The sequence below is a fragment of the Puma concolor genome, chromosome A3, assembly GCF_028749965.1.
Source record: "Puma concolor isolate L17-30 chromosome A3, mPumCon1.1.hap2, whole genome shotgun sequence".
Taxonomy (NCBI): Eukaryota; Metazoa; Chordata; class Mammalia; order Carnivora; family Felidae; genus Puma; species Puma concolor.
The window spans coordinates 41161872-41186291 of NC_141669.1; the positions used below are offsets into that span (position 1 = coordinate 41161872).

At 41.1% G+C, this 24420-nt stretch overlaps 1 protein-coding gene across 1 annotated transcript in view; it reads right to left on the reverse strand.

Moving 5' to 3' along the window:
• KCMF1 (potassium channel modulatory factor 1) overlaps positions 1-24133 on the reverse strand; it is a 78861-nt gene extending 54728 nt beyond the window's left edge. Inside the window, exon 1 of the mRNA XM_086700725.1 lies at positions 23997-24133. Coding sequence (XP_086556851.1) covers positions 23997-24012 — 16 coding nt within the window. The 5' untranslated portion in view covers positions 24013-24133. The remainder of the gene's footprint in view (positions 1-23996) is intronic.
• Positions 24134-24420: the final 287 nt, after the last annotated feature.

Here is a 24420-nt window from a genome sequence, read left to right on the forward strand (position 1 = left end):
AGAGAGAGAGAGAGAGAGAGAGAGAGAGAGAATCTGAAGCAACCTCCAGGCTCTGAGCTGTAAGCACAGAGTCTGATGCAGGGTTCAAACCCACAAGCCGCGAGATCATGACCTGAGCCAAGGTCGGATGCTTAACCAACAGAGCCACCCAGGTGCCCCACAAAATAACGAAACTTAAAATAATAATAATAATAATATTAATAATAATAATAATTATTATTACTATTAATTATTAATATTATTATTATTATTTTAAAAGAACTGCATTCAGTTCTGGGTGTCTTGTTTTATTTATTTTTTACAGTTTTATTTTATTTATTTTGAGAGAGAGAGAGAGAGAGAGAGAGCATGGATGCACGCACACACAGGACAAGTGCTGAGAGAGAAGCAGAGAAAATCCCAAGCAGACTCCCATTGCTCTTAGCACAGAGCCCAATGAGGAGCGCAAACCCACGAACTGTGACATCATGACCTGAGCTAAGAGTCCAATGCTCAACCCAGGTGCCCCTTGGGTGTCTTGTTTTAACATGAGAAACGAATACAGTATAATGACAGAATGGCAAAGGATTTATGCACTTGTTCTCTGCAGCTACTGAAGTCAAAACCAGGAAGCACTAAATGCAATGTGCTACCCTATACTGGATCCTGTAACAGAAAAAGGCTATTAGTGGAAAAACTGGTAAAAATTCAAGTAAATCTCCAGTTTAGTAATAAACGCACCAACGTCAGGTTAGCAGAAACTGAGTGAGGGGTAAATGGGAAATCTCTATACTATTTTTGCAACTTTTCCATAAATCTGAAATTACTACACAATTAAAAGGTTATTTAAAAAAAAAAAAAACGAAGGAGGCAGATGGTTCAACAAATGATCCTCAAATAGTGTAGTAAGTGCTCTAACAAGGCATGCGTGGGGTATGTTCAGAGATTAGACAAACTGAAATATGCCTTTGAAAGGATATCTGCCTATTTCACGGGACACTGGTATCATTTGTACTGGAGGTCACTAAAATCTACCTTGGAGTCTGAAAGCCAGAATGTAAAGAACAAAGCTAACTGAAGCAGATCCATCAACACTAGGAAGTAATCTTACATTTCCAATAATGTTGCAATTGATTCTTCTGCTAGTTTTGAGGAAGATGCAAAAGCCTTCTGTGTTTTTCAAACTAGAGGTCATGACCCAATGAAATCAGTTTACGCACACTAGCTCTCCTTGGAGGTACCACTCCCAGGGGGCATACTGGAACTCTGTGGGGGTATTTTTTTGTTCATCACAATGATCGGGGCTACTACTGAAGTTTATTGGGGGGAAAGCACCAAAGATACTAGGTGTCTGGAAATGCAGTAAAGAACTGTTCAACATCCCAATAAGCTAGGCCAAATTTCCCAGGAGACATTCATGTAGGAAATAAAATAACAACCTTTAAAATTATCTAATCATACGACTAAACTCCATTTTCCCCATAAACACAAAATATTTCTGCAGCTTTAAAAACACTGATTTTCCAGGTATGCCACCATCCATAAGTTAAGAAAAGTCCATTTTGCTTCATTTATAACTTTACAAAAGACTGTTTAGCATTTCAGAAAATCTGACGAGGAAGCTGTTTGCAATGATGGAGCTTCTACCACCGCATACCTGTACCACAGTGCTTTTGCAGCTATAATTTTCAAATAGGTAATAGAGACTATTCGGAATACATTTATTTCCAAACATGATTTAGCAGGGACTTACGAAATAGAAGGTTCTTTCTAAATTGTATTAACATTAAACATATTTCACATCACGGTTGTCCTATACATATTTAACTTTTTGTTGCAGAATGATTAGAAATCCATGTTTGTGAAAATTAAATGTTAAACTTTATCTGGGGCTGTTATTTTCTTTTTTACTCTAATAATGCCTCCCAAAGCCTCCCACACAGCCGCTGTTTCTTTTTCCAGGCTAGCCTCAACTCCATATTGTTTACCAAAGAATTTGCTCCCCAGGCGGGGGTTGAAGACTAGAAGCTGATTGTAGGTTGCTAATGGTGGGTGTTCCACTAGGTTTTCCATGAGACTTCAACTTCCTGGTCTCATGCCAAGTCACTTCACAGGGAATTATTTTGACACTATACTCATAAACGACAAACTCATTGGTGAGTATACAGTGCTACCCACCTCTCAACTGTGAGATCATGACCTGAGCCGGTATCAAAAGTCGGACGTTTGATGGACTGAGCCACTCCGGTGCCCCTAGTGATACTTTTATTTATTCAGTAAGATAGTCTAATTTGTCTTATGTTATCCCTATATCAAGTAAAATTATTTCTCTCTTTATATTTTCCCTATTTTAAAAATTTCCCTCTTTCTCTTATTTCACTTTTTATTTATTCTAACAGTTTTTATTCTACTATCTACATAGATCTCAACTCTTTCATTTTCCTATACTTTTTATAGGGTATGTTTTCTGATCTTATTTCTTGTAAGTCCAAAAGTATTTACTGTAAGTAGATGTAGGCACTCAACAATGTACTTAACTTTAACATATAAGGTAGTTGATGACTTATCAATGAACTTTCAGAATAATCAACTGTGTTAAAATATTTATTATACAAATAAATGAGGCACTGATAGGGTTGAGAATCACTGATCATAAGCACAATTTCTTGAAAAAGCAATAGAAAATTATCAGAGTGCAGTGCAAATAGGGTAGTTTCATGAAACTTGTGTTTCCATTACGCATGTGTTTTCTGGGTGTTATAAAAATCGATTTCTTGCTAAATTCGGGGTCAAATAAGCAAGCTGCAGTTAATAACCAAACAGGCCAGTGGTCAACAATTCTCCTACAAGCTCCTTCCCCTTCTGGGCTCGGTCTTACTCTGTGATGTATTTCCCACCTCTAAGTCCTCCTCCTCTCTCTAAAGCACATACATTCAATTTCCCCACTTCCCACGTGTATGTGTTTAACTCACTCCCTCAATTTATTTTTTACCTTTTCTGTCTAAAAGCAAGCAAGCTAATAAACAGAAAATTATGGGCATGGCAAATGGCCAAAAAAGTGACCTCTTTGGGGTGCCTGGTTTGCTCAGTAGGTAGAGCAGGGACTTAATCTTGGGGTTGCAAGTTTGAGCCCCATTGTTGGGTGCAGAGATTACTTAAAAATAAAATCTTAAAAAAAAAAAGTGACCTTTTGGGCCTTATGAAATCCAGAAAGCATAAAGACAAGTCAGAGCAATGTCTTCTACAACAAAAATGAAAATCTTTTGGAGGAGCCAAGGCACCACACATATACAAGGCCAATGTGACCGGGAAAAAAGTCCTATCATATCAAAAAGGTTTCATATCTTTAAGACTGACAATAATCAGGAAGAAGCAATGAGGGGGAAAAAGTGCAACAGAATATGTTAAATGAAAATTAGTCATACCCTATGATCCAGCAATTCTCACTTCTAGGTATATAAACACTTACTAAATTATCTCATTAATTCTAGTAATTTTTAAGAGTCCCTTAGGTTTGCCAGGCATAAAGTATTAGCAAAAAGAGATGTATTTTATCTTTTCTTTTTTAATAAAAAATTTTTTTTAATGTTTACTTTTTTTGAGAGAGAGAGAGAGAGCGTGTGAGCAGGGGAGGGGCAGAGAAAAAGGAAAAGAGACTCCCAAGCAGGCTCTGTGTTATCAGCATGGGGCAGGATGCAGGGCTTGATCCCACGAACTGTGAGATCATGACCTGAGCCAAAATCAAGAGTCAGATGCTTAACCGAATGAGCCACCCAAGCACCCCTATCTCTCACTTTCAAATGTTTACTTGTAGTAGTTATTTGATTTTCTGCCTTAATATATTCACTTAATGTAGATTCTTTTTTTTTTTTTTTTTTAATTTTTTTTCAACGTTTATTTATTTTTGGGACAGAGAGAGACAGAGCATGAACGGGGGAGGGGCAGAGAGAGAGGGAGACACAGAATCGGAAACAGGCTCCAGGCTCTGAGCCATCAGCCCAGAGCCTGACGCGGGGCTCGAACTCACGGACTGCGAGATCGTGACCTGGCTGAAGTCGGACGCTTAACCGACTGCGCCACCCAGGCGCCCCCCCCATGCAGATTCTTAAAGAGGGTAACATTACTTCTGAGAGGACATTTTGAAAATTTGGTTATCACAATGACTGGGTATTTACCTCAACATGTGGGAGGTCAATGGCCAGGGATTCTAGAAACTCGTAATGTGATGGACAATATTACACAGTGAAAAACTGTCCCACTTTTCCCATGACTTTAAAATGTCCCAATGGAGGGGTGCCTGGCTGGCTCAGTCAGTAGAGCATGTGACTCTTGATGTCAGGGTTGTGTTCCAGCCCCAGGTTGGGTGTAGAGTTTACTTAAAAAAAAAAAAAAAAAAAAAAAAAAAAAAAAAAAAAAAAGTAGGGGTGCTTGGGTGGCTCAGTTGGTTGAGCATCCAACTCTTGATTTTGGCTCAGGTCATGATTCCAGGGTCATGGACTCACACTGGACTCAGGTCGGGCTCTGTACTGAGTGTGGAACCTGCTTAAAACTCTCTCTCTGCCCCTCTCCTCCACTTGCACTTGCACTCTCTCTCAAAAAAAAAAAAAAAAAAAAAAAAAAGTTCCTTGGTGGCTCAGTTGGTTAAGCATCTGACTCTTGATCTTGGCTCAGGTCATGATCTCACAATTCATGAGTAGAAGCCCTGAGTGGGGCTACGTACTGTCAGTGCAGAGTCTGTTAGGGATTCTCTCTCTTCCTCTCTCTCTCTGTCCCTCCCCTGTTCGTGCTGTCTCTCAAAATAAATAAATAAACTTAAAAAAAAAAGTAAATAAAATGTCTCAATGGAAAAACTGTTTATAATGACCTGAACTCAGAAGATAGGTCAATTTTACATATAGATATTAAGTACTTTTTGCATGATTTTTACACACATTGAAATCACCAGTAACACAATTGTTCGTGTAATTGTGTAGAACTTGACACTGTGAGTTGTTCAAAAAGGAACAGCATCAATGGCAACATTGTTTAAGGTATCTGAACTGCCAAGATGTCTGTTAAGGATTTGCATTTGAAGCTGTCACATTCGCAGTGATTCTATATATTGGTACAAACTCCTCATTATTTCCTCTAATATAATTATGCCTGAGCATTTACATCTTGAAAGACACATTATTTTATTATACATCATTTCATTTTTATTTTTCCTTTATATTACAGTAATTTCTTTAAAGCATATATGACTAAGAGTTCTTTACAGAAAAATTCCATTGAATAAACACAGGAGAAATTGTAAGAGCTGGAAAATCAACGTCTTGCAACCACTATGAAGCAAAAGATCCAGGCAGCTTACATCACTGACAGCCAATGGAGGGACAGGCTGACATCTGAACCCACTGAGACAACCAGACATTATGGGCCTCTCAATGTGATATAATAAGAATTATTATGAAATATTTAGCACCTATGAAACGGTCTTATCAAAACAAACAAACATCTGAATCAAGCTTCTAGAATCGAGTACCACATAAATACATGGAAATGAAAGAATATGTTAAAAAGACATCATAAAAACGTGAGCCAGAATGTGAGACATACTATTAAAGAAATAATCTAGTTTCTTCAACAAATAAACAGCACTTTTAAAAGAGGAGAGGACTGTTACAAATACAGATTTTAAAGGACATACCAACCAAATGTAATATGTAGACCTTGTTTAAATACTGATTTTAACAAACTAACTTTAAAAAGACATTTTTTTTTTTAAAGTTTATTTATTTTTGAGACAGAGAGAGACAGAGCATGAACGGGGGAGGGGCAGAGAGAGAGGGAGACACAGAATCGGAAGCAGGCTCCAGGCTCTGAGCCATCAGCCCAGAGCCTGACGCGGGGCTCAAACTCACGAACCGTGAGATCGTGACCTGAGCTGAAGTCGGACACTCAACCGACTGAGCCACCCAGGCACCCCTAAAAAGACATTTTTGAGGGGCACCTGGAGTCAGTTAATCAACTTCGGCTCAGGTCATGATCTCGCACTTCATAGGTTCGGGCCCCGTGTTGGGCTCTGCGCGGACAGCTTAGAGCCTGGAGCCTGCTTCAGATTCTGTGTCTTTCTCTTTGCCCGCCCCCCCCCCCCAACTTGCACTCTCTTTCAAAAATAAACAAACATTAAAAAAAAAAAAAGACACTTTCGAGACAACTGGAAAAACTGAACATGAACTGGGTATTAGATAATATTCAAGAATTATTGTTTTTTGTCAAGTGTGATAATGATACTGTGGCTTCACATGCAAGCATGTATGTTTAATGCATCCCTATCAGCTAGAGATAAATGCTAAAATATTTGTGGGTAAAATGATATGCAGGTCTGGGATTTGTAAAATGTTCAAACCCTAAAAAAGAGAGGCGGCTGATATAAAAATGGCAAAATGTGTTGAAAACTAAGTAATAGACCAGGGGAACATATTAATAATTATGTGTTAATCTCAGTTGACTTTTTAAAAAAGTCCTAGAACATAAAAAAGATACAGAATCATCTTAGTCCTGCCTTTAGGTTGCCACTAACCTATGGATCAACACTCTGAGCTACTCAACCAGTGAAAAGCTCCTCTTACATCCTCATCTAATAATATCTATGTAGCCTTCTTATTATGTACTCATTTCTGCCTACTGCCTTGGTTGGAATATCTATCTGCTTTTACTCTATCCAAGCAAGTCCCTTCTCCACAAAGATGGCTCAGATCCCTTCTCCTCAGTCTCTATGCCTTCATCGGACACTTTGATTTACAGAATATCAGAAAAGGAAGAGAGTATCCATAGCTTTCATTGGCCTGTAAGGGTAAGCTTTTGTTATCTCCTGTATTTTTATCCTTCCTTCTTCAATAGAATACAAATTCCTTGAGTGCAGGGACTATATCTCAAATAAGGAAATATAATTTGCATAGTTAGTGCTCAAATTATATGCGAAGAATTTAGAAGTGTGAAAAACAGCTGTTTTCTACATCCAAGACACAAATGAAGGTAGCTCAAACAATTTTTTTTAATGTTTTATTTATTTTTGAGAGAAAGAGCACAAGTGGGGAAACGGCAGAGAGCAAGGGGGACAGAGGATCCAAAGTGGGTAGCAGTGAGTCCAACGTGGGGCTTGAACTCACGAACCATTGAGATCATGACCCAAACCAAAGTCGGACGCTCAATCAACTAAGGCACCCAGGTGCCCCTTTATTTTTTTAATTTATTTTTTATTTGTTTAATTTTTTTTTAAGCTTACTTATTTTGAGAGAGAGAGGGAGGGAGCATGTGCACATAAGGAGGAAAGGGACGGGGGGGGGGGGGGGGGGGGAGGGAGGAAGGGAGGGAAGGAGAATCCCAAGCAGGCTCTACACTGTCAGCATGGAGCCTGATGTGGGGCTTGAACTCACGAACCATGAGATGACAACCTGAGCCAAAACTAAGAGTCAACTGCTCAACCGACTGAGCCACCAAGGTGTCCCCTTCCTTCCCCCTTGCTTTTAGAGAGAGAGGGAGAGACAGTGCAAGCAGGGGAGAAAGGCAGAGGGAGAGAGAGAATCCCAAGCAGTCTCCACACTCAGCACTGAGACTGACACAGGGCTCCCAAGACCCTGGGATCATGACCTCAGCAGATATCAAGAGTTAAGATGCTCAACAGACTGAACCACCCAGGTGCCCCAATGAGTGATTATACGCCAGTCACTAGCCTAAATTTTTATATATAATAATCAATCAACTAAACACCCTGAGATTAAGTAAGCATTATGCCCATTTCATGAAATGATGCACAGAGAGGTAAACAACTTATTGACGTCACAGTGAGTAAGTGACTAAGGAAGAGTTTGAACCCAGGCAGTCTGGCTCCAAAATCCCATCCTTAAATTTACTATTCAGCATCTCAGAAAAAAATTTGAGTACACAGGAAAATTCTATCTAATGCAGAAGTCTAGCCTCTAGTGTTAGTCTACAAACTAACAAACTCTGAGCCCTCATCCCAGCAGCATATACAGTAGAAAATGGGCTGGAACAAGAGTCATGGGATCTGAATTCTAGTCCTCACTATGATCTCAAGTAGTATGACTCAGCCTTTCTAGAACACAATTTGGGAAAAAAATAGAAGGTTGATTTCCTTCTGGACCAAAAGGTCTATTATTCTATCTTCCTCTTGATTTATTGGCGAGAAAAGAACGAAAATAAACTAATTCATTACCCAGCTGCCAAACTGGCCTAATTCCCACAGTGAGCTCTCCTGTCTGGAACTGTATCACTACAGCACTGCCACAGGAGACACACAGGGCTTTCTACCTCTGTGCTCCCTCTTTCTTGCTACTTTGAGAAAAAAGACAAGGATCATAGGCTTCCAGACATTTACCTACTAAAAGGTTTGAGGAACTCAAGCCCCAGTAAACTGGAGAGAAGAGCAACAGTCACATCAAGTCTTGACTTCATTCACTCATTCAGCCAGTTCAACTCCAGGTCATTCATCCAAATGGCCTAGACAGCTCTGCCTGAACATCTAACAGACATCTCTAACCTAGTGTGTCTGAAACAGAACTCCTGACCTCCACCTCCAAACACGTTCCTTCCCCCCTGGCTTCCCTGTCTCAGTAAATGGCCTTCTTCGTATCCACGTGCTTTTGCCTACACTACACCAGCAAGTCCTGGTAGCTCGACATTCAAAGAATGAAGTTCAAATGTCTCATCATAGCCTCTAAGTGCCCCATATAATCTGGAGTCAGTCCATCGCTACCTCTTCTTCTCTCCTCATCCTCCCATTTGGTCAGCTCCAGCTACTCTGTTCCTCAAACCTACTTTACTCTAACCCCAGGGCTTTATACTTGACTAAGTCTCTGCTTCAAAGGAGCACATCCTCTGAAAGGCCCTCCTGACCATTCTTTTAAAAATAGCTACACAGAGCACTCATTCACCTTCTATCACATTTAATCCTTATTCCCTATTCCCTCACTCTGCTTTATGCTCTTGAGAATATTTATCATGAACCAAAATTATATGATACGTTTCTTTTTTGCCCCCCTTATGAGAACTTATCTTTCATTACTCTACCCCACTTTTAAATACTATACTAGTAGTAGGCACAGTATTGAATGAATGATTTTCCCAGTCTCTAATATCTGCCAAAACCTGCTCCAGGTGCTAGAGATACCTTTCACTGTTGACATCTCTCCTTCCCTTCACAGTTAAATCTTTAGGGAGTATTCCTAACTTCTCATGTTCTTTCAGGATTTAACACCCTGCAGTCTGGGCTCTAGCCCACTCCTTTGAAAGTGCACATCAAGTTCCACAACCTTCCTCACTCCAAGAGCTCCAGCCAATGAACACTTCATTTCTTATCTTCTTGACCCATCTGCAGCAATACTGACTGAATCCTCCTTCTCAGAAAATCATCTTTCTAAGTTTCAATGCCAACATTCTCTCCTGGTTCTCTTCCTACTCTCCAGGCTATTCCCATTCAGCCTCCTGTTTCTTAAATGTGAAGTGTTTCCAAGGGCTTATTGATCAGTCTCCTCATCCTCTCAATGTCTATGTTCTTACCATCACTGAGCAACCAACTCTACTACTATGGATTACGCCCAAACTCATGAATTCTAGACCCCACATGTTCAACTGCCCCTGGAAATCTCTACCTGGATTTCCCACATGTACTTCAAACCCAACATGCTAAAAATGGAAACCACTTTTCTTTCCCCTGCTTTCCACCTTCTCCCTCAAGGCATGTTTCTTAGATATGCCGCTTGATGAATGGTGCTGCCCAACTAACCAAAACGCTATTTTCCTAGACTTTTCACCCCTCCATAATCCCTGTCTAATTAATCACCAAGTAGGTCTATTTGCACTCACTTCAGCAACTATCTCATCTTTTGGTTTTTTTAATTAAAAAAATTTTTTTTCTTACTTTAGAGAGATAGTGTGAGCAGGAGAGAAGAGCAAAGCGAGAGAGGGAGAGAATATTAAGGAGTCTCCACACTCACTGCAGAGCCTGACACAGGACTTGAACTCACAACCCTGGGATCAAGACCTGAGCTGAGATCAAGAGTCGGACACCTAACTGACCGAGCCACGTTAGGGGCCCCCAAGATATATTTATTAAATAAATGGATTAAAGCAGGGGTCAGCAAGGGTGCCTCACTGGCTCCGTTGGTAAAGCATATGACTCTTGCTTTCAGGGTTGCAAGTTCAAGCCCCACACGTTGGATATAAAGATTGTTAAAAATAAAATCTTAAAAATATATAAATAAATTGGTTCTCTGGGTGGCTCAGTCAGGTAAGCGTCCTAGGTAAATCAATCATTCTAATACCTCACTCCCATAGCAGACATACAGGAGTCTTCTGTTCCAGAAACCCTGGTCTCAGTGTTGTCCCACCCACCTCTCTTGAGCACATCTCAGATTTGCTTAGCTCTGTAGTTTACCCTCTACCATGCTCTCACTTGGTTGACAGCTTTATTTCCAACTCTTGTTATAAAAATACAGTACTATAGCATAGAGAATAGTCATTAATATTGTAAAAACTTTGTATGCTTACATATGGGAACCAGACTTGTGGTGATCACTTCATAATGTATACAAATCACTATGTTGTATACCTGAAACTAACATAATATTCTTTGTCAATTATACTTCCATTTAAAATACCCACAGTATTTTTTCAAGTCTTCAGTCTAAATATCAAACTTTTGGAAATGCCTTCTCTGACACCCAAAAAACATTCTATTCCACTTGCTAATAACATCATGGAACTTGTAATAACTGATTTGACACTTACTGCTCCAGTTATACTACAGCTAGTTTATCTAATATACTTAGAATTTCCAATATCCCTCTCAAGGAGGAAAAACTGTTTTCCATCTGTCTCTGTACCTATCACAATACCTTGTACACAAGGGACGCCCAAGTTTTGGATTAGATAGCATTGGCCGTGTTTTTCAAATAGCAAGTCACAAACAATGAATAGAATGGGAAATCAGTCTAGGAGGTCACAACTATTTTTCTTTTAAGCAGGCTTCACACCCAGTGTGGAGCCCAACACAGGGCTTGAACTCAAGACCCTGAGATCAAGACCTGCGCTGAGATTAAGAGTTAGATGCTTGACTAAGCCACCCAGGTGTCCCTAGTATTTTTGTTTTTAATGAAATAACAGAAACAGAATACATCTCTCATAGTAAAGATAAGTACTGTTTTGTGAAACTTATTTCTTTACATATGTATGTAACTATTGGATAATATCAAATACATTTCTTACTATGAGTTATATTTTTTTAAAGTTTGAAACCTGCTAATATTGATGACCGAATTTCTAGGCTCAAGGGTTTTACATTCAAACCATGGAAATATCTGATCTCTACCAAACCCCTCTATCTATTTCTAATGTACAAGAAACATTAGCTACATAGAATACATAGATACATGGGGGCTGAGGACCACGAAGCTTAAGAGTAAAGAGTGTAAGGGAAAGTTTATAATGAAATGTTTCTTAGAGATGTTGGAATGCATTGTAACACCAGGTATTTAATTTCCAGCCTTTGCCATTTGTTTAGCCAAAAAGACCGCTCTCTATAGAAGGGCTCTGCAAACGTTGTTCTCGATGTACTCACAGATAAACAGTCTTTACTACAGCCCACAATACAAGGGTCTTCAGGATCTGGCCCTGGCTATGGCACTTTCCTATCCCTTTCCCCCCTCAATCACAGTCTTCCAGTCACAGTGGCCTTGACGCTGTTCCCAAAACATTCCAAGTTTCAGTACCTCTGCACTTGCTATGCCCTCAGCCATATCCTTCCTTCTTTAAATATACTTCACTTAATTCAATTTTTTCTTTTAATGTCCCATCTTCAAGAAGGCCCTCCCTGACTACAGTATCTAAAGTAGGCCCCCACTCTCTATTCCCTTAACCCACTGAATGGTTTTTCATAACACCTGTCAACTAACATTTTCTTACATATCACATATTTATTCTTTTATGGTCTACCCCAGGGACCCACAAGCTTTTTCTGTAAATAGCTAAGTAGCAAATATTTTCAACTTTTTCTGTCACAATTGCTCAACTCAACCTTTACAATATAAAAAGAACTTAGACAATATGCAAATGAGCAGATGCAGCTATGTTCCAATAAAACTTTATTTATAAAAACCAGCAGCCAATTAAATTCTACTCCTGAAACCAATACACTATATGTTAACTTGAATTTAAATATTGGGGCGCCTGGGTGGCGCAGTCGGTTGAGCGTCCGACTTCAGCCAGGTCACGATCTCGCGGTCCGTGAGTTCGAGCCCCGCGTCAGGCTCTGGGCTGATGGCTCAGAGCCTGGAGCCTGTTTCTGATTCTGTGTCTCCCTCTCTCTCTGCCCCTCCCCCATTCATGCTCTGTCTCTCTCTGTCCCAAAAAATAAATAAACGTTGAAAAAAATTTTTTTAAATAAATATAAATATAAATAACTAAAATAAACTAAAATAAACTAAACTAAACTAAAATAAAATAAAAAATAAAAATCACAGGGGCATCTGGTTGGCTCAGTTGTTAGAACATGTGACTCCTGATCTTGGGATTGTGAGTTCGAGCTCCATGTTGGGTATAGAGATTACTTAAAAATAAAATCCTTGGGGCGCCTGGGTGGCGCAGTCGGTTAAGCGTCCGACTTCAGCCTGGTCACGATCTCGCGGTCCGTGAGTTTGAGCCCCGCATCAGGCTCTGGGCTGATGGCTCGGAGCCTGGAGCCTGTTTCCGATTCTGTGTCTCCCTCTCTCTCTGCCCCTCCCCCGTTCATGCTCTGTCTCTCTCTGTCCCAAAAATAAATAAAAAACGTTGAAAAAAAAATAAAAAAATAAAAAAATAAAATAAAATCCTAAACAAACAAACAAAAACAAGCAACCAGCCAGGTTTGGCTCACAGACCATATACCCCTGATATATTTCTTCTAATAGAATGTGAGTGCAACAGGGACAGGAATCTTTTCTGTTTTGTTCACTATGGTATCCTTGAAGCCTCAAGTATATGTTCAATAAATTCAATAAATGTGTGTTGAGTAAATTTATAGTACTGGTCTAGAGTGGGGAGCCACACTTCTCTCTCACCTCCTCAGGTGACAGTAACATAGTGTTCAAGAAGAATGAAGTCAAGGGGCACCTGGGTGGGTCGGTCAGTTGAGCATCCGACTTCAGCTCAGGTCATGATATCATGGTCTGTGAGTTCAAGCCCCACGACGGGCTCTGTGCTGACAGCTCAGAGCCTAGAGCCTGGAGCCTGCTTTGGATTCTGTGTCTCCCTCTCTCTCTGCCCCTCCCCTGCTCATGCTCTGTCTCTCTCTGTCTCAAAAATAAATAAAAGCACTAAAAAAAAAAAAATTAAAAAAAAAAAAGAAGAATAAAGTCAAGGTCAGCAATTGAATTTCTATTTGACTGGTACCATACCATAAAAAAATTGTATCACAACCATTGTGTGTCCCTGTCACCAGCGATAACCATCTCACACATAAATGCTTTTGGTCATAACTGGGTCCAGGTAGAAGCTTATGAAAACACAAACTCCTGGGCACCACCTCCAGAAACTCTGATTCAGTGGGTCCAGGGCAGCGTCCAAGAATCTGCATTTCTGTCCAAGTTCCCAGGTGGTGCTAATAGCACACATCCTAAATTACCCTTTGAAAAACACTAGGTGAGAGCACCCAAGCCATACAATACTAGTATTTTTACACTATTAAAGAAAAAAAAGCCATAAATTCCTGATGTTTCAAAGATCTGGCTGTAGGGGGACTGAAAAAGAACAGAACCATAAAACCCACTGCTCTGTGGAACTGCTGCTTCAGTGAAATGAAGGAAAAAAAACACTAGGTCTTTAATTTTTAACAGACTATCTCTGAAACAGTCCATTTTTATTTGCAAATCTAGTTCTAACTGGCTAAACAGTACACCAAACAGGTAAAAAAGAGAAATCACCAGTGGCTGGCTAACCTTGACAATGGGCTGGCTATTAGCTCCATAATCCGTTTTCTTAAAATTATTTTTTAAAATTCTTTTTTTTTTTTTTTTAAAGTAACATAGGTTTAAAATGCTCAATGTGAGGCTTGAACTCACAACCTGAGATTAAGAGTTGCATGCTCTACTGAGCCAGCCAAATGCCCCAATTTTCTTAAAATTGCTTTAAATAAGAGTCATAACCATCTGTTTTTCTGTTGTTAGATGGCAAAGGCCTTTTCCAGATGGATACTAGAGACCCAATCTCATTACAATGAAATACACCTACAATAAATTACCAAGCCTGGATGTCACTTTCTTCAAATGATGAAAAGTCTATCCTCACCAGATAGAACCCAAACAATCTTTGGATTCCACCATAATAGAACCTGCAATGGACTAGTAACAATTTTTATAAATTTTACATTTGTCATCACGGAGGACTTAAAATAACCCCACAAACTCACATTAAAATCACTCTGAGGCCATTATTTACTCTTCCAATCTGAAGGGCCCAGAGGGATTATAATTTATATACATTTATAGCTGCTTATAAAGTAGTTTTCTACTGTAATGGTTAAATGTTGCTAATGTAGGTTAAAAAAATTTTTAAGTGAAAAAGGTAAAATCTGGGTTCTTAGGAAATTAATTCAAGAAGCAAAAATCCAGAATGTTAATGAACTCACCATTGAGCAGATGGCAATACTACATCAAAACGTACCTACGGAAAGAGACTATATATGGTCTATTAGCAGACTCCTAATGTACAAGTCTAAAGATGATTCTCAGATGATATGAACTAAAGTGTGCTAAGTGTAAAATATATACTAGAATTTTGTAACTTTGTAAGAAAAAAAGAATATAATAATTTTATCTTGATTGATTAATGTTAACTTGGATATACTAGGTTAAAGTATTAAACTACTTAAATTTAATTTCACCTCCTTAGTTTGCTACTGTGGCTACCAGAGAATTTAAAATTACATGTGCCTAGGGGCACCTGGATGGTTCAGTTGGGTAATCATTTGACTCTTGATTTTGGCTCAGGTCATGATCTCACCAGTCGTAAGAATGAGCCATGGAGCCTACTTAGGATTCTCTCTTCTCTTTCTCTCTCTCCCTCTGCCCCTCCCCACTTGCACTCGGTGGCGCTCTCTCTCTCTCTCTCTCTCTCTCAAAAAAAAAAATTACATGTGGCTTAAAAAAATAAAAATAAAAAAATAAAATTACATGTGGCTTGCACTTCTAAAAAGCTTGTAGAAAATGACATGGAGCAGTGAAAGAACATGAAGCGATATCATACACCTAACAGGGAATGTCAGGAAAACCATGGGTCAAATGCTTACCCACTGTCACTTCAGGTGCTAATCACCATTTTTCCTATGGAAGGGAAGATCACTCCCTCCTCTGCACATTTTATGTTAATTTCAAATTGCAATTTACTGTATCAGAGTCCCTAGCAGTGTTAATCAGGCTAAATGTAAGATCTCAGATTATGAAAACTAGAAAACTACCTGGTTCCCAATACCCAAGCACCCCCAGCTCTCAGCACGTATTTATTTCATTCTTACAGAAGAGACACATCTGTAACAACTCCTTTAAATAATCCCTGCCTGTTTTACTGCGATGCCGTTAACTCCTAATTTAGAAAGATTCTCATTTCCTTGCACTGCCAAACCTCTACAACCATAGAAGACACCAAAGAAGAATAACGGTTGAAGAGAAATAATAAAAACAAGTACCATCTAGTTACTCCAACAGTTGCTATATAACCATTAGGCCTTCACACACAAACTATACTGAATACAAAAATTAAACATTTAATCCCTTGAGCTGTTTTCTAAGCATCAAAGATACTTATAAACCTATGAGGAATAATCTACTTGAACATACTTTCACATATGCAGATATGTGTTGAGTTGTTCACAGTCTAAGGACAATATTAAGGAAAGAAATGTACTGCTGGGCAGAATTAGAATTGAGAAACTTAAATGAAAGTAGGCTTAAAAAGAGGGGCGCCTGGGTGGCTCAGTTGGTTGAGTGTCCAACTCTTGATTTTGGCTCAGGTCATGAACCAGGGTTCATCGAACCCCACGTCAGGCTCAGTGCTGAGTGTGGAGCTTGTTTAGGATTCTCACTTTCTCTCTCTCCCTTACTCCCTTGCCCCTCGCCCCTGCTAACATGCTCTCTCCCAAAAAAGGAGGGGTGGATGAATATTGTCAAAACATTAAAGTATTTACATGATTTAATTACCCTGTCATAAGATATAAATTTTAAGGACTAATTCCAGCAAATTGTAAAAGAACCACAGCCTGTGCAACAGGAAAGCATTTAATTCCCAAAGGTGTTTCAAACCCACTAAATATTATCAATGCTGCAGCAAGGGTCAACAACTTGCGGCAAGCTCTCGAGATGATTTTGAGTAGTACTCAAGTAGGAAGTCCATAAATACCCACTGAATGAATGAATGAATGAATGAATGAATCAGAAAACTCACACATGGTGCAATTAATATTCAGAACCCATAGCCAGTTAATCCAAAACCAGAGACAGAAGTAGAACAAAAAAATAGTACCTGAGTCTAATCCCAAGTCATTCCCCCAGGAGTCAGCCTCCTTTAAGTTTTCACTCTACGTAGTTTATTCATCCCCTCTTACTTTTATGAAAGTTCCAAATCTTTCCTACCATCTCCCTCCTTCTTAACCAGCTTCCCAGATAAAAGCAGAAGACAGCAGTTTCTAGTCTCACCATTTTTTAGACAAGTAATAACATCTCTAACAATCACTCACAAGTGTTCAAATGTCTGGCCTCCGACAGTCCAGACATTGTGCTTGGTGGTAGGGTGTAAAGGTAAGTGTAACACTATACCTGTCTTTCAGGTAACTTGTTGGGGAGGCACACAAGCAAACAATTACAGCATAAAAAAATGCTTGGAGAATAAGGCAAGGTGCCACTAGAGGGACCCTCCACTTTACTAGGTGGGAGGGGAGGGTGACAGTCTCAAAAAGAAACAAAAGTCAAAAACAAAAAATAAATTATAACTGATTATGCCTGTGACTGTTCTAATAGGTCCTCAAGTTAGCACTCTAAAGTGACTCTCCTAATGAAAATTCTCTTAACAGAAAAAAAAAAAAAGCTGAAGTTCATGACACTAGCACTGAGAACCAGTGAGGGGGGGGGGGGGGGAACCAAACCCACACAACTCAGTAGAACATAATGCTAAACCTAATTAATCATGATGTCAAGAGGCTTCACCCATTTATTGTCTGTCCCTCCTAGCTGAAGGTGACTTGACTGACCCACTCTCGTGATTTTAGTTGTTTTTTTCTAACAGCAGTGATGGACTTGCTGGGATCCATTCATACTTCCTCCCTGATACTCCTTACAGCCATTGGCAAGGTCTGCTGGACTGCTGGTTGGCACTGTGGCTGTGGAAGAAATAAATGGACCATGTACATGAACTGGATAGACCCATGTACGTGAACTGTCTTTCTATTCAGAAAGACAACTAAAAGCACGATTAACAAACACTGTGGGAGAGTGGTGAGACAGGTAGTAGGGATGGCACCCTGGAACGTGCCTAACAAGGAAATTCATCTATTGCTAGCTTCACAGGATGATGAATTTTCACCTCCTGGCACTCAGCATGAAAGGTGGTCTTCTGTCTCTAACTTCCTGTGGCTACAGATCATTTCCAAGCTTCATGTCCACCTTGCCTAACTTTCCTCTGACAGCACTGTCCTGTCCTCCTATCCTTACCATCCCAAGAACACCCTCTCTTTTCATGATCACTCGCTTCCTTCCTATGTAATCTAGGTAGTATGTTCCCTTCAGGAACTGTCTGCCTTATCCCCACTCCAACACGAATCAGGACAATGACTAATACAAAAGTTACCACGTTTTAATTTTTTTATTTTAAGGCGGGAGGAGCAGAGAAAGTGGTAGAGACAGAGAATCCCAAGCAGGCTCTGCACTGTCAGCAGAGAGCCCAAGGCAGGGCTCAAACCCACAAACCGTGTGAGATCCTGACTTGAGCCAAAACCAAGAGTCGGATGCTTAACCGACTCAGCCACCCAGGCGCCCCAAAGTTACCACATTTTAAAAAAGTTCTGATCTGTATACCTCTTAAGGGCTCTTTCCTCAATTTAATAAATAACTTCAGCAATTGAAAAAACCATACCTTATCATTAAAAAAAAAAAAAACAAACCTGAAAAACATCATGGTTCCTAGCATAACACTAAAATTAATATGGAATTAATCTTTCACACAGATTTTAATTATGGGGGGGGCACCTGAGTGGCTCAGTCAGTTAAGGGTCTCACTTCAGCTCAGATCATGATGTCACAGTTTGTGAGTTCAAGCCCCACATCAGGCTCTCTGCTGTCAGCACAGCACCTACTTTGGATCCTGTCTTCCTCTCTCTATCCCTCCCATGCTCGTGCTCTGTCTCTCCCTCTTAAAATTAAACAAACATTAAAAGAAAAAAAAATTACTTACTTAAAAAACAAAAAACAAAGATTTTAATCATAGGGGTGCCTGGGTGGCTCAGTTGGTTGAGCATCTGACTCTTGATTTTGGCTCAGGTCATGATCCCAGGGTCATAGGATCGAGCCCTGCATCAGGCTCTGCCCTGGTCAGGCTCCACCCTAAGAGTGGAGCCTGCTTAAGATTCTCTCCTTCTCCACTTGCACTCTCTCTCTAAAACAAAAACAAAAACAAAAACAAGCAAACAAAAAAAATCAAACAGGGACGCTTGAGTGGCTCAGTCAGCAGAGTGGCCAACTCTTGCTTTTGGCTCACATCACAATCTCATGGTTTGTGAGATGGAGCACTGAGTTGGGCTCTGCACGGACAGCCCGGAGTTTGCTTAGAATTCTCTCTTCCTCTCTTTCTGCCCCTCCCACATGCTCTCCCTTGTCTCTCACATACAAAAATAAATCAATAAACATTTTAAATAAGTAAATAAAAATAAAAAATATTTTAATTATGAACAGGGTTTTACTTTTAACTTTTACAAGCATAAAATGTAGGAAATGTTTCCTTTGAGTTCATGCTCATGAAAATAGCTCCCCAGCAATATTTATAATGTAATTAAAAGACACACTATTTCTAGGATAATTCAACCACACCTTAACCTTCACTAGAAACAGCTTTTGGAGCCTCCAGTTTAAAACAACAACAAAAAACAAGCCTCAGCAAATGTATATGGTAGATTCTCTAAAGCTGATGTTTTTAAAATTATGAGTCGTAAGTGCATGGATTCCTTCATTTTTAAGATTTGCAAGCCTAATCGAAGGGATTTGTTTTGTTCATTTCACGTCAGGAGTTTCTTAAGTTTCTATTATAAAAAAGTTTTTCTTTTAAACAAGATTGCCGCTAATATTTCTTCAAGTTCTAAGACTGAAAGGAGTTTCTTCCAAATTAAATTTCTAATTTAAAACAAGAAAGTTGTATTTAATGACATTTTAACTTAAACACAAATGCCAAAAATATGGGACAAATGAGCTTCAAAATCAACTTTTTATGAAATGAAATCAAAGACCCCAGGAATAAAATATTTACATTTTTATCTATCCTTTATTTATAATCAGGGTAAATATAACTCATGACCTATTGAACTGAAAAAGCCTTAATTAAGAATGTCATAATCTTTTAACGAATCATAGTTAAAGTAAAATAAACGGTCTGACATGTTAGCAAAAATCAAAATCTTTTCAGTGGGAGTCAATTTACTTCACTTACAGGAAGGCAAAAGTCATGACCTTACAATCACAAGCCATTTACCAATCCTGGCTTTTGCAGTCCCCAAATCCTGAAAACAAAATTCTTGCACTTCACTCTGGGATCATCTGCATGTGAGCTTTTAGGGTCAGATAATATTTTTAGAGACAAGGAAATGTAAATCTACTAACAAGAGCAGTACAATTTCAAAAAATGGTACAACTTTCAAAAGCCAGATTAATGGTCTACATACTTTTATACTTCACAGTTTGAAAATAAACAATATCAGATGCTTCTGAGAAAAACGTAACAATAAGATCACCTACCTGTTCACCTACTTGCTCTCACTTTTAAATATGAAAGTCTTCTAAAAGCTAGGGGAAATATAAATCCGGTAAAGATAAGGACTCTATTTGAAATCTCATTTTTTCCCAAAATCAAGAGTAGCCCACAAAAAAGGAAGGCGCTCAGGAAAAGCAGATTCCCTCTCTGAAGTGGGGCAAAATCCATTAGGAATAAAGTTGATAATGATTTTGTCCTCAATTCATTTATCTCCCTATGGTCTCCCATTGTGCTGTAGAAGCTGTATATACACATGCATCTTCCCACCGGACTCAAGGTGAGGAGCCATGTCTCATTCATCTCCACACTCCTTGGTTCCTAGGAAAGTGCCTTATACATAGTAGCAACTGAAAAAAGGTTGACTGATTTAAGGCAATAAATGTGTTCCTAATTCCAGGGAATCAACTAGGCTCAAACTCATGCAAGAGCATTCATAATTTCATTTTATCTAATAAGCACTGAGTAATTTGAGGTTTTTAATTTGCCAAGCTATTAAATGCATTTTAAGCTCTGAATAACATACCTATATTTAAGAAAGTGTGTAGTGAATCATTAAAAAAAAATACTCTTACAAATAAAAAAGATGACTGATTTCACTGTGTAACATGGAACTAGATGGCGTTGGTATGGTGAACATAAAGTGACTGGGCACTGATGTAAAAAGTTTGTTAAGATGACAAGAATGTTACAAAGCGAATTAAAAGACAGAAAAATGGAATTCTGGCTAGAAAAGTCATAATGGGCAAGCAGGAGACTTAATGTAGAGTACTGCCGACTCCACTCAGACATGGTCTGGGAAGGTGGGGAGCCTGTTTTTCACTCCTGAAGAACAATTACTTCTCTACCAATCTCCACGGTGCAGCTGGAAACTGAGGTACAAACCATGGACCAAACCAGTTACTCCCCATTACCATTACCCAAAGGAAATGATGGAATGAATACCAAGCACAGTGGGCCCTTTATGAGTTCCATCAACTCTCTAAAGCTCTAGGTGAGAAAAGAAGTAGGCAAATTATACCCCACAGGTCAAAGTGGGCCAAATTCAGCCACCTCCTGTGTTTGTACGCCTGCAAGTTAAGAATGGTTTCTACACTTTTAAGTGGTAAAACAAAGAATCATATTTTACGACACATGAAAATTATACAAAATTCAAATGTCAGCATCCAAAAATAAAGTTTTCATTGGAACACTGCTGTGCTTATTCATTTACATGTTGTCTATAGCTGCTTTTGCACTACAATGGCAGAGATGACAGAGCCCTTATAGCAAACAAAGCCTACAATATTTACTACCTGGCCTTTTACAGAAAAAGTATGCTGACCCCTGGCTAGAACATTTCTTTATGCTCCTGGTTGCATCTCCTTTCTCAGACGTGGTCCACTGCTTCACAAGGTAGAGACTCAGCTTGACATATGTCCATCTTGGGGCTGAGTTGTCCAAAGTTACATCATTACATATATCATGCAACTCATTAGGGTGGGCACAAAGACAAAGTAACAAATTATATGCATCCGGAAGGCACTGAAAAGGTAGCGCAATCCAAGTACAACAATACAGGCAGCACATTTCATATGTTTTACCAGACTACTACATCCAGTCTGGGTCACAGTGCAAAAGGAAACAAGAACCACAGAGAATGTGGAGGTGGGACAGATGATTAAAAGAACTCAAAAATCATACCACTAAAGAAATGCTAAAAGAAATGAGATTTGCTTGCCCAAAAAAGAGAAAAGTGAGAAAAGAACTATAATAGTAAGGGTGTCAAACTCTAAATTTGTTGATTAAATTTTTACTGATGAAAATAATGGCAGCCTGAACTAATAATCCACAAAACATATCTAATGAATTAAATGTGATTCTTAATGAGACTGCCACTCCTGCCTTAGGCCATAAACTAGCCCCTCAAAAGATAATCACTTGTCAAATATTGTACTATAAGTTTTCAACTAATGGATTATATATAGCAATGTTTCATTTTGAGAAACATCTGGGATTGTGTAAATTACCAGAAAAAGTGTGCTATTAACTTGCTGAGGTTCAGTAGTATTCAAGTAAGTAAAAGGTAATGTAAGTTTCAAAACCATATGCCTTTCCACAGGATCAAATAGGGGGAAATGGGCTTAAATTACAGAATTTGTGTTATATTCAAGAATGTTCACACTGTGGGACTTTAAAAGATTACTGGGGGTAAAGGAATCTTCCCAGGACATCATCCAATTAGAATGGAACTATCTGGATGTTTTCCTGAAGCAGGAGAATGGGTCTCAAACCCATTCTTCCATTGCTGATTCTGTAGTTTTAACGCTCCCAGTTCTTAGGAGTAAGAGAGCCTGCGGCCATGCTCCGTTTCATTTTGTCTTAAAGGTGGTCAATGTACACACAGCTACATCTAATATAAACTTTAACATCCCAAATTAAAATTTAGTTGTAGCTTTAGTAACAACTTCTTTTAAATTACAGAGATAGAGAACACATTCCCATTAAGTAGGAAAAATTGGGAAAATGGACAGTTTCTATGAGCCTAAGCCCCTTATTGCCTTACAATGTCCTAGACTTGCCCACAATAAGTGAAGAAAAGACGGTATATTTCCTATTAGGTTTGAGCCTTTTAAAATACAGAATCCTTGAACACAAAATGTTCTTTAAGTCAATCTCAACAGCCCAGTTGAGCAAATTCTGAAACTTGCCCTAAATATAATTTTAATTCATCTAAGTTTTTCGACCTCGAAATTCTAAGGCCTGCATTACCTTAAGAATACCCTTCCAATGGTGTGAAACACACTAATCTGACTCACTAAACTTTCTCCACTCCTACATCACCTATACAGGATTTTAAAAGCAAGAGTACATAATACTTGAAAGCCACTTCTACAATCTTGCATTAACCTTACCAGGATAAACTTTTCGCCAAGTATGTTAACACTTTTTATTTACTTAAAGACCTGTGGTAGCGAAACAAAGAAAACACAACCCCCTCCCCCTTTTCTAAACCATATGGCAGTAAATTGAAGTTAACTTATTTATTTATTTATTTATTTTTTTACCGGCTCAATGCCTATACATCGTTCCTAAACATGTTTCTCTTTGTGCCCTGGGACTGGGCTAGAGCTGTCTGCTTATCTGCAACTGTACCCCAATCATGCTTTTTGACCGAAAAACAAGTCCAAAACGCCCCTGACCACTAACAGACTACACCACGGTCATTTACCAAAACCTGGTTAGGTAGGGTAGTGCACGCCAGGCGAGGGGCCCGCGGCCCGCCGGGAGCGAGTCCCGCTCTGAGCGGGTGTTCGAGCAGGGAGTTTACTCGCCGCGGCCGGGCCGGATCCGCCCCGGGAACTTGGTTACCCGAGCCCAGGGACTCGCCGAGGCCTAGCCGCGAGGCCGGGGCGGGCTCCGGGTGGCGGGGGCTTCCCGTTCCCCGGCCGCAGAGCCTTCCCGCCCGCCCCGCGGTCGCCCGCAGGCAGGGGCGCTCGCCGTCGTCTCCCGGCGACCGGACGCGCCTACTGGGTCCACGGAGGGCTCCTGTGTCTCCTGCTGCCGCCTGGGGCCCCGTTCGGCGGCCGCACCGAGCCCTTCCGGGGCGGCGGGAGCGCTAGGCCGCGCCGGAGCCCGCGGCTCTGGGGCTGGCCGGGCGGGCCGCGGCGGCCGGTATCAGTCCCGAGGGCCCGGCTCCCGCCGGTAACGGGCCCCGCCGACTCCCCTCCCCCTCCCCCGCCCCATGACAGTGCAAACCCTCCGGCCGGCCCGGCCGCCCCGCCTCCGGCACCAGGCCCAGCTCAGGGCCGCGGCCGTGGTGGCGGCGGCGGCGCCGCGGCTCTCCGCTCTCGCTCGCTCGCTCCCAGGCCCGGCGCCTCGGGCCCGGCTCGGGCTCGGCCGAAGTCTCCTCCGCTTCCCGGCCGCCCTCCGCGGCGCCTGGCCCGGGCGGGGTAGGCCGAGGCCCGGGCGGTGGGGGTGGGGGCGGGGGCTCCTCTCACCTTCATGTCGGGACATCCTAGTTCAGACGGTGGCGGCGCGGCCCCTCCCGGGCTCCGGCTGCAGTGTCCCCGGCGGGGTCCCGGCGCTGCCCGCGCCGGCCGGCCGACTCCCACTCGACTCCCGGGCTCGGCCGCGGGGGCGGGGTGGGCAGGGGAGCGCTCCCGCGGCGGCGGCGGCGGCGGCGGGGAGGCGGCGCGGGGCGGGAATGGGGCCGGGCCTGGCCGGGGCTGAGCTCCTCCAGGAGGCGGGTCCGACGCCGCGGCTCCGCCGGCGCCCGCCGTGACTCGGTCACTCTCGGGCCCGCCGGCTCCCGGCTGCGGCGCCGCGCTCCGCAAATCCCGCTCCTCCCCTCCCCCGACCCACCCCCCGCCCCTCTCCCCCGGCTCCCGGCCGCCGCCTCCTCCTCCTCCTCTTCCTCCTCCT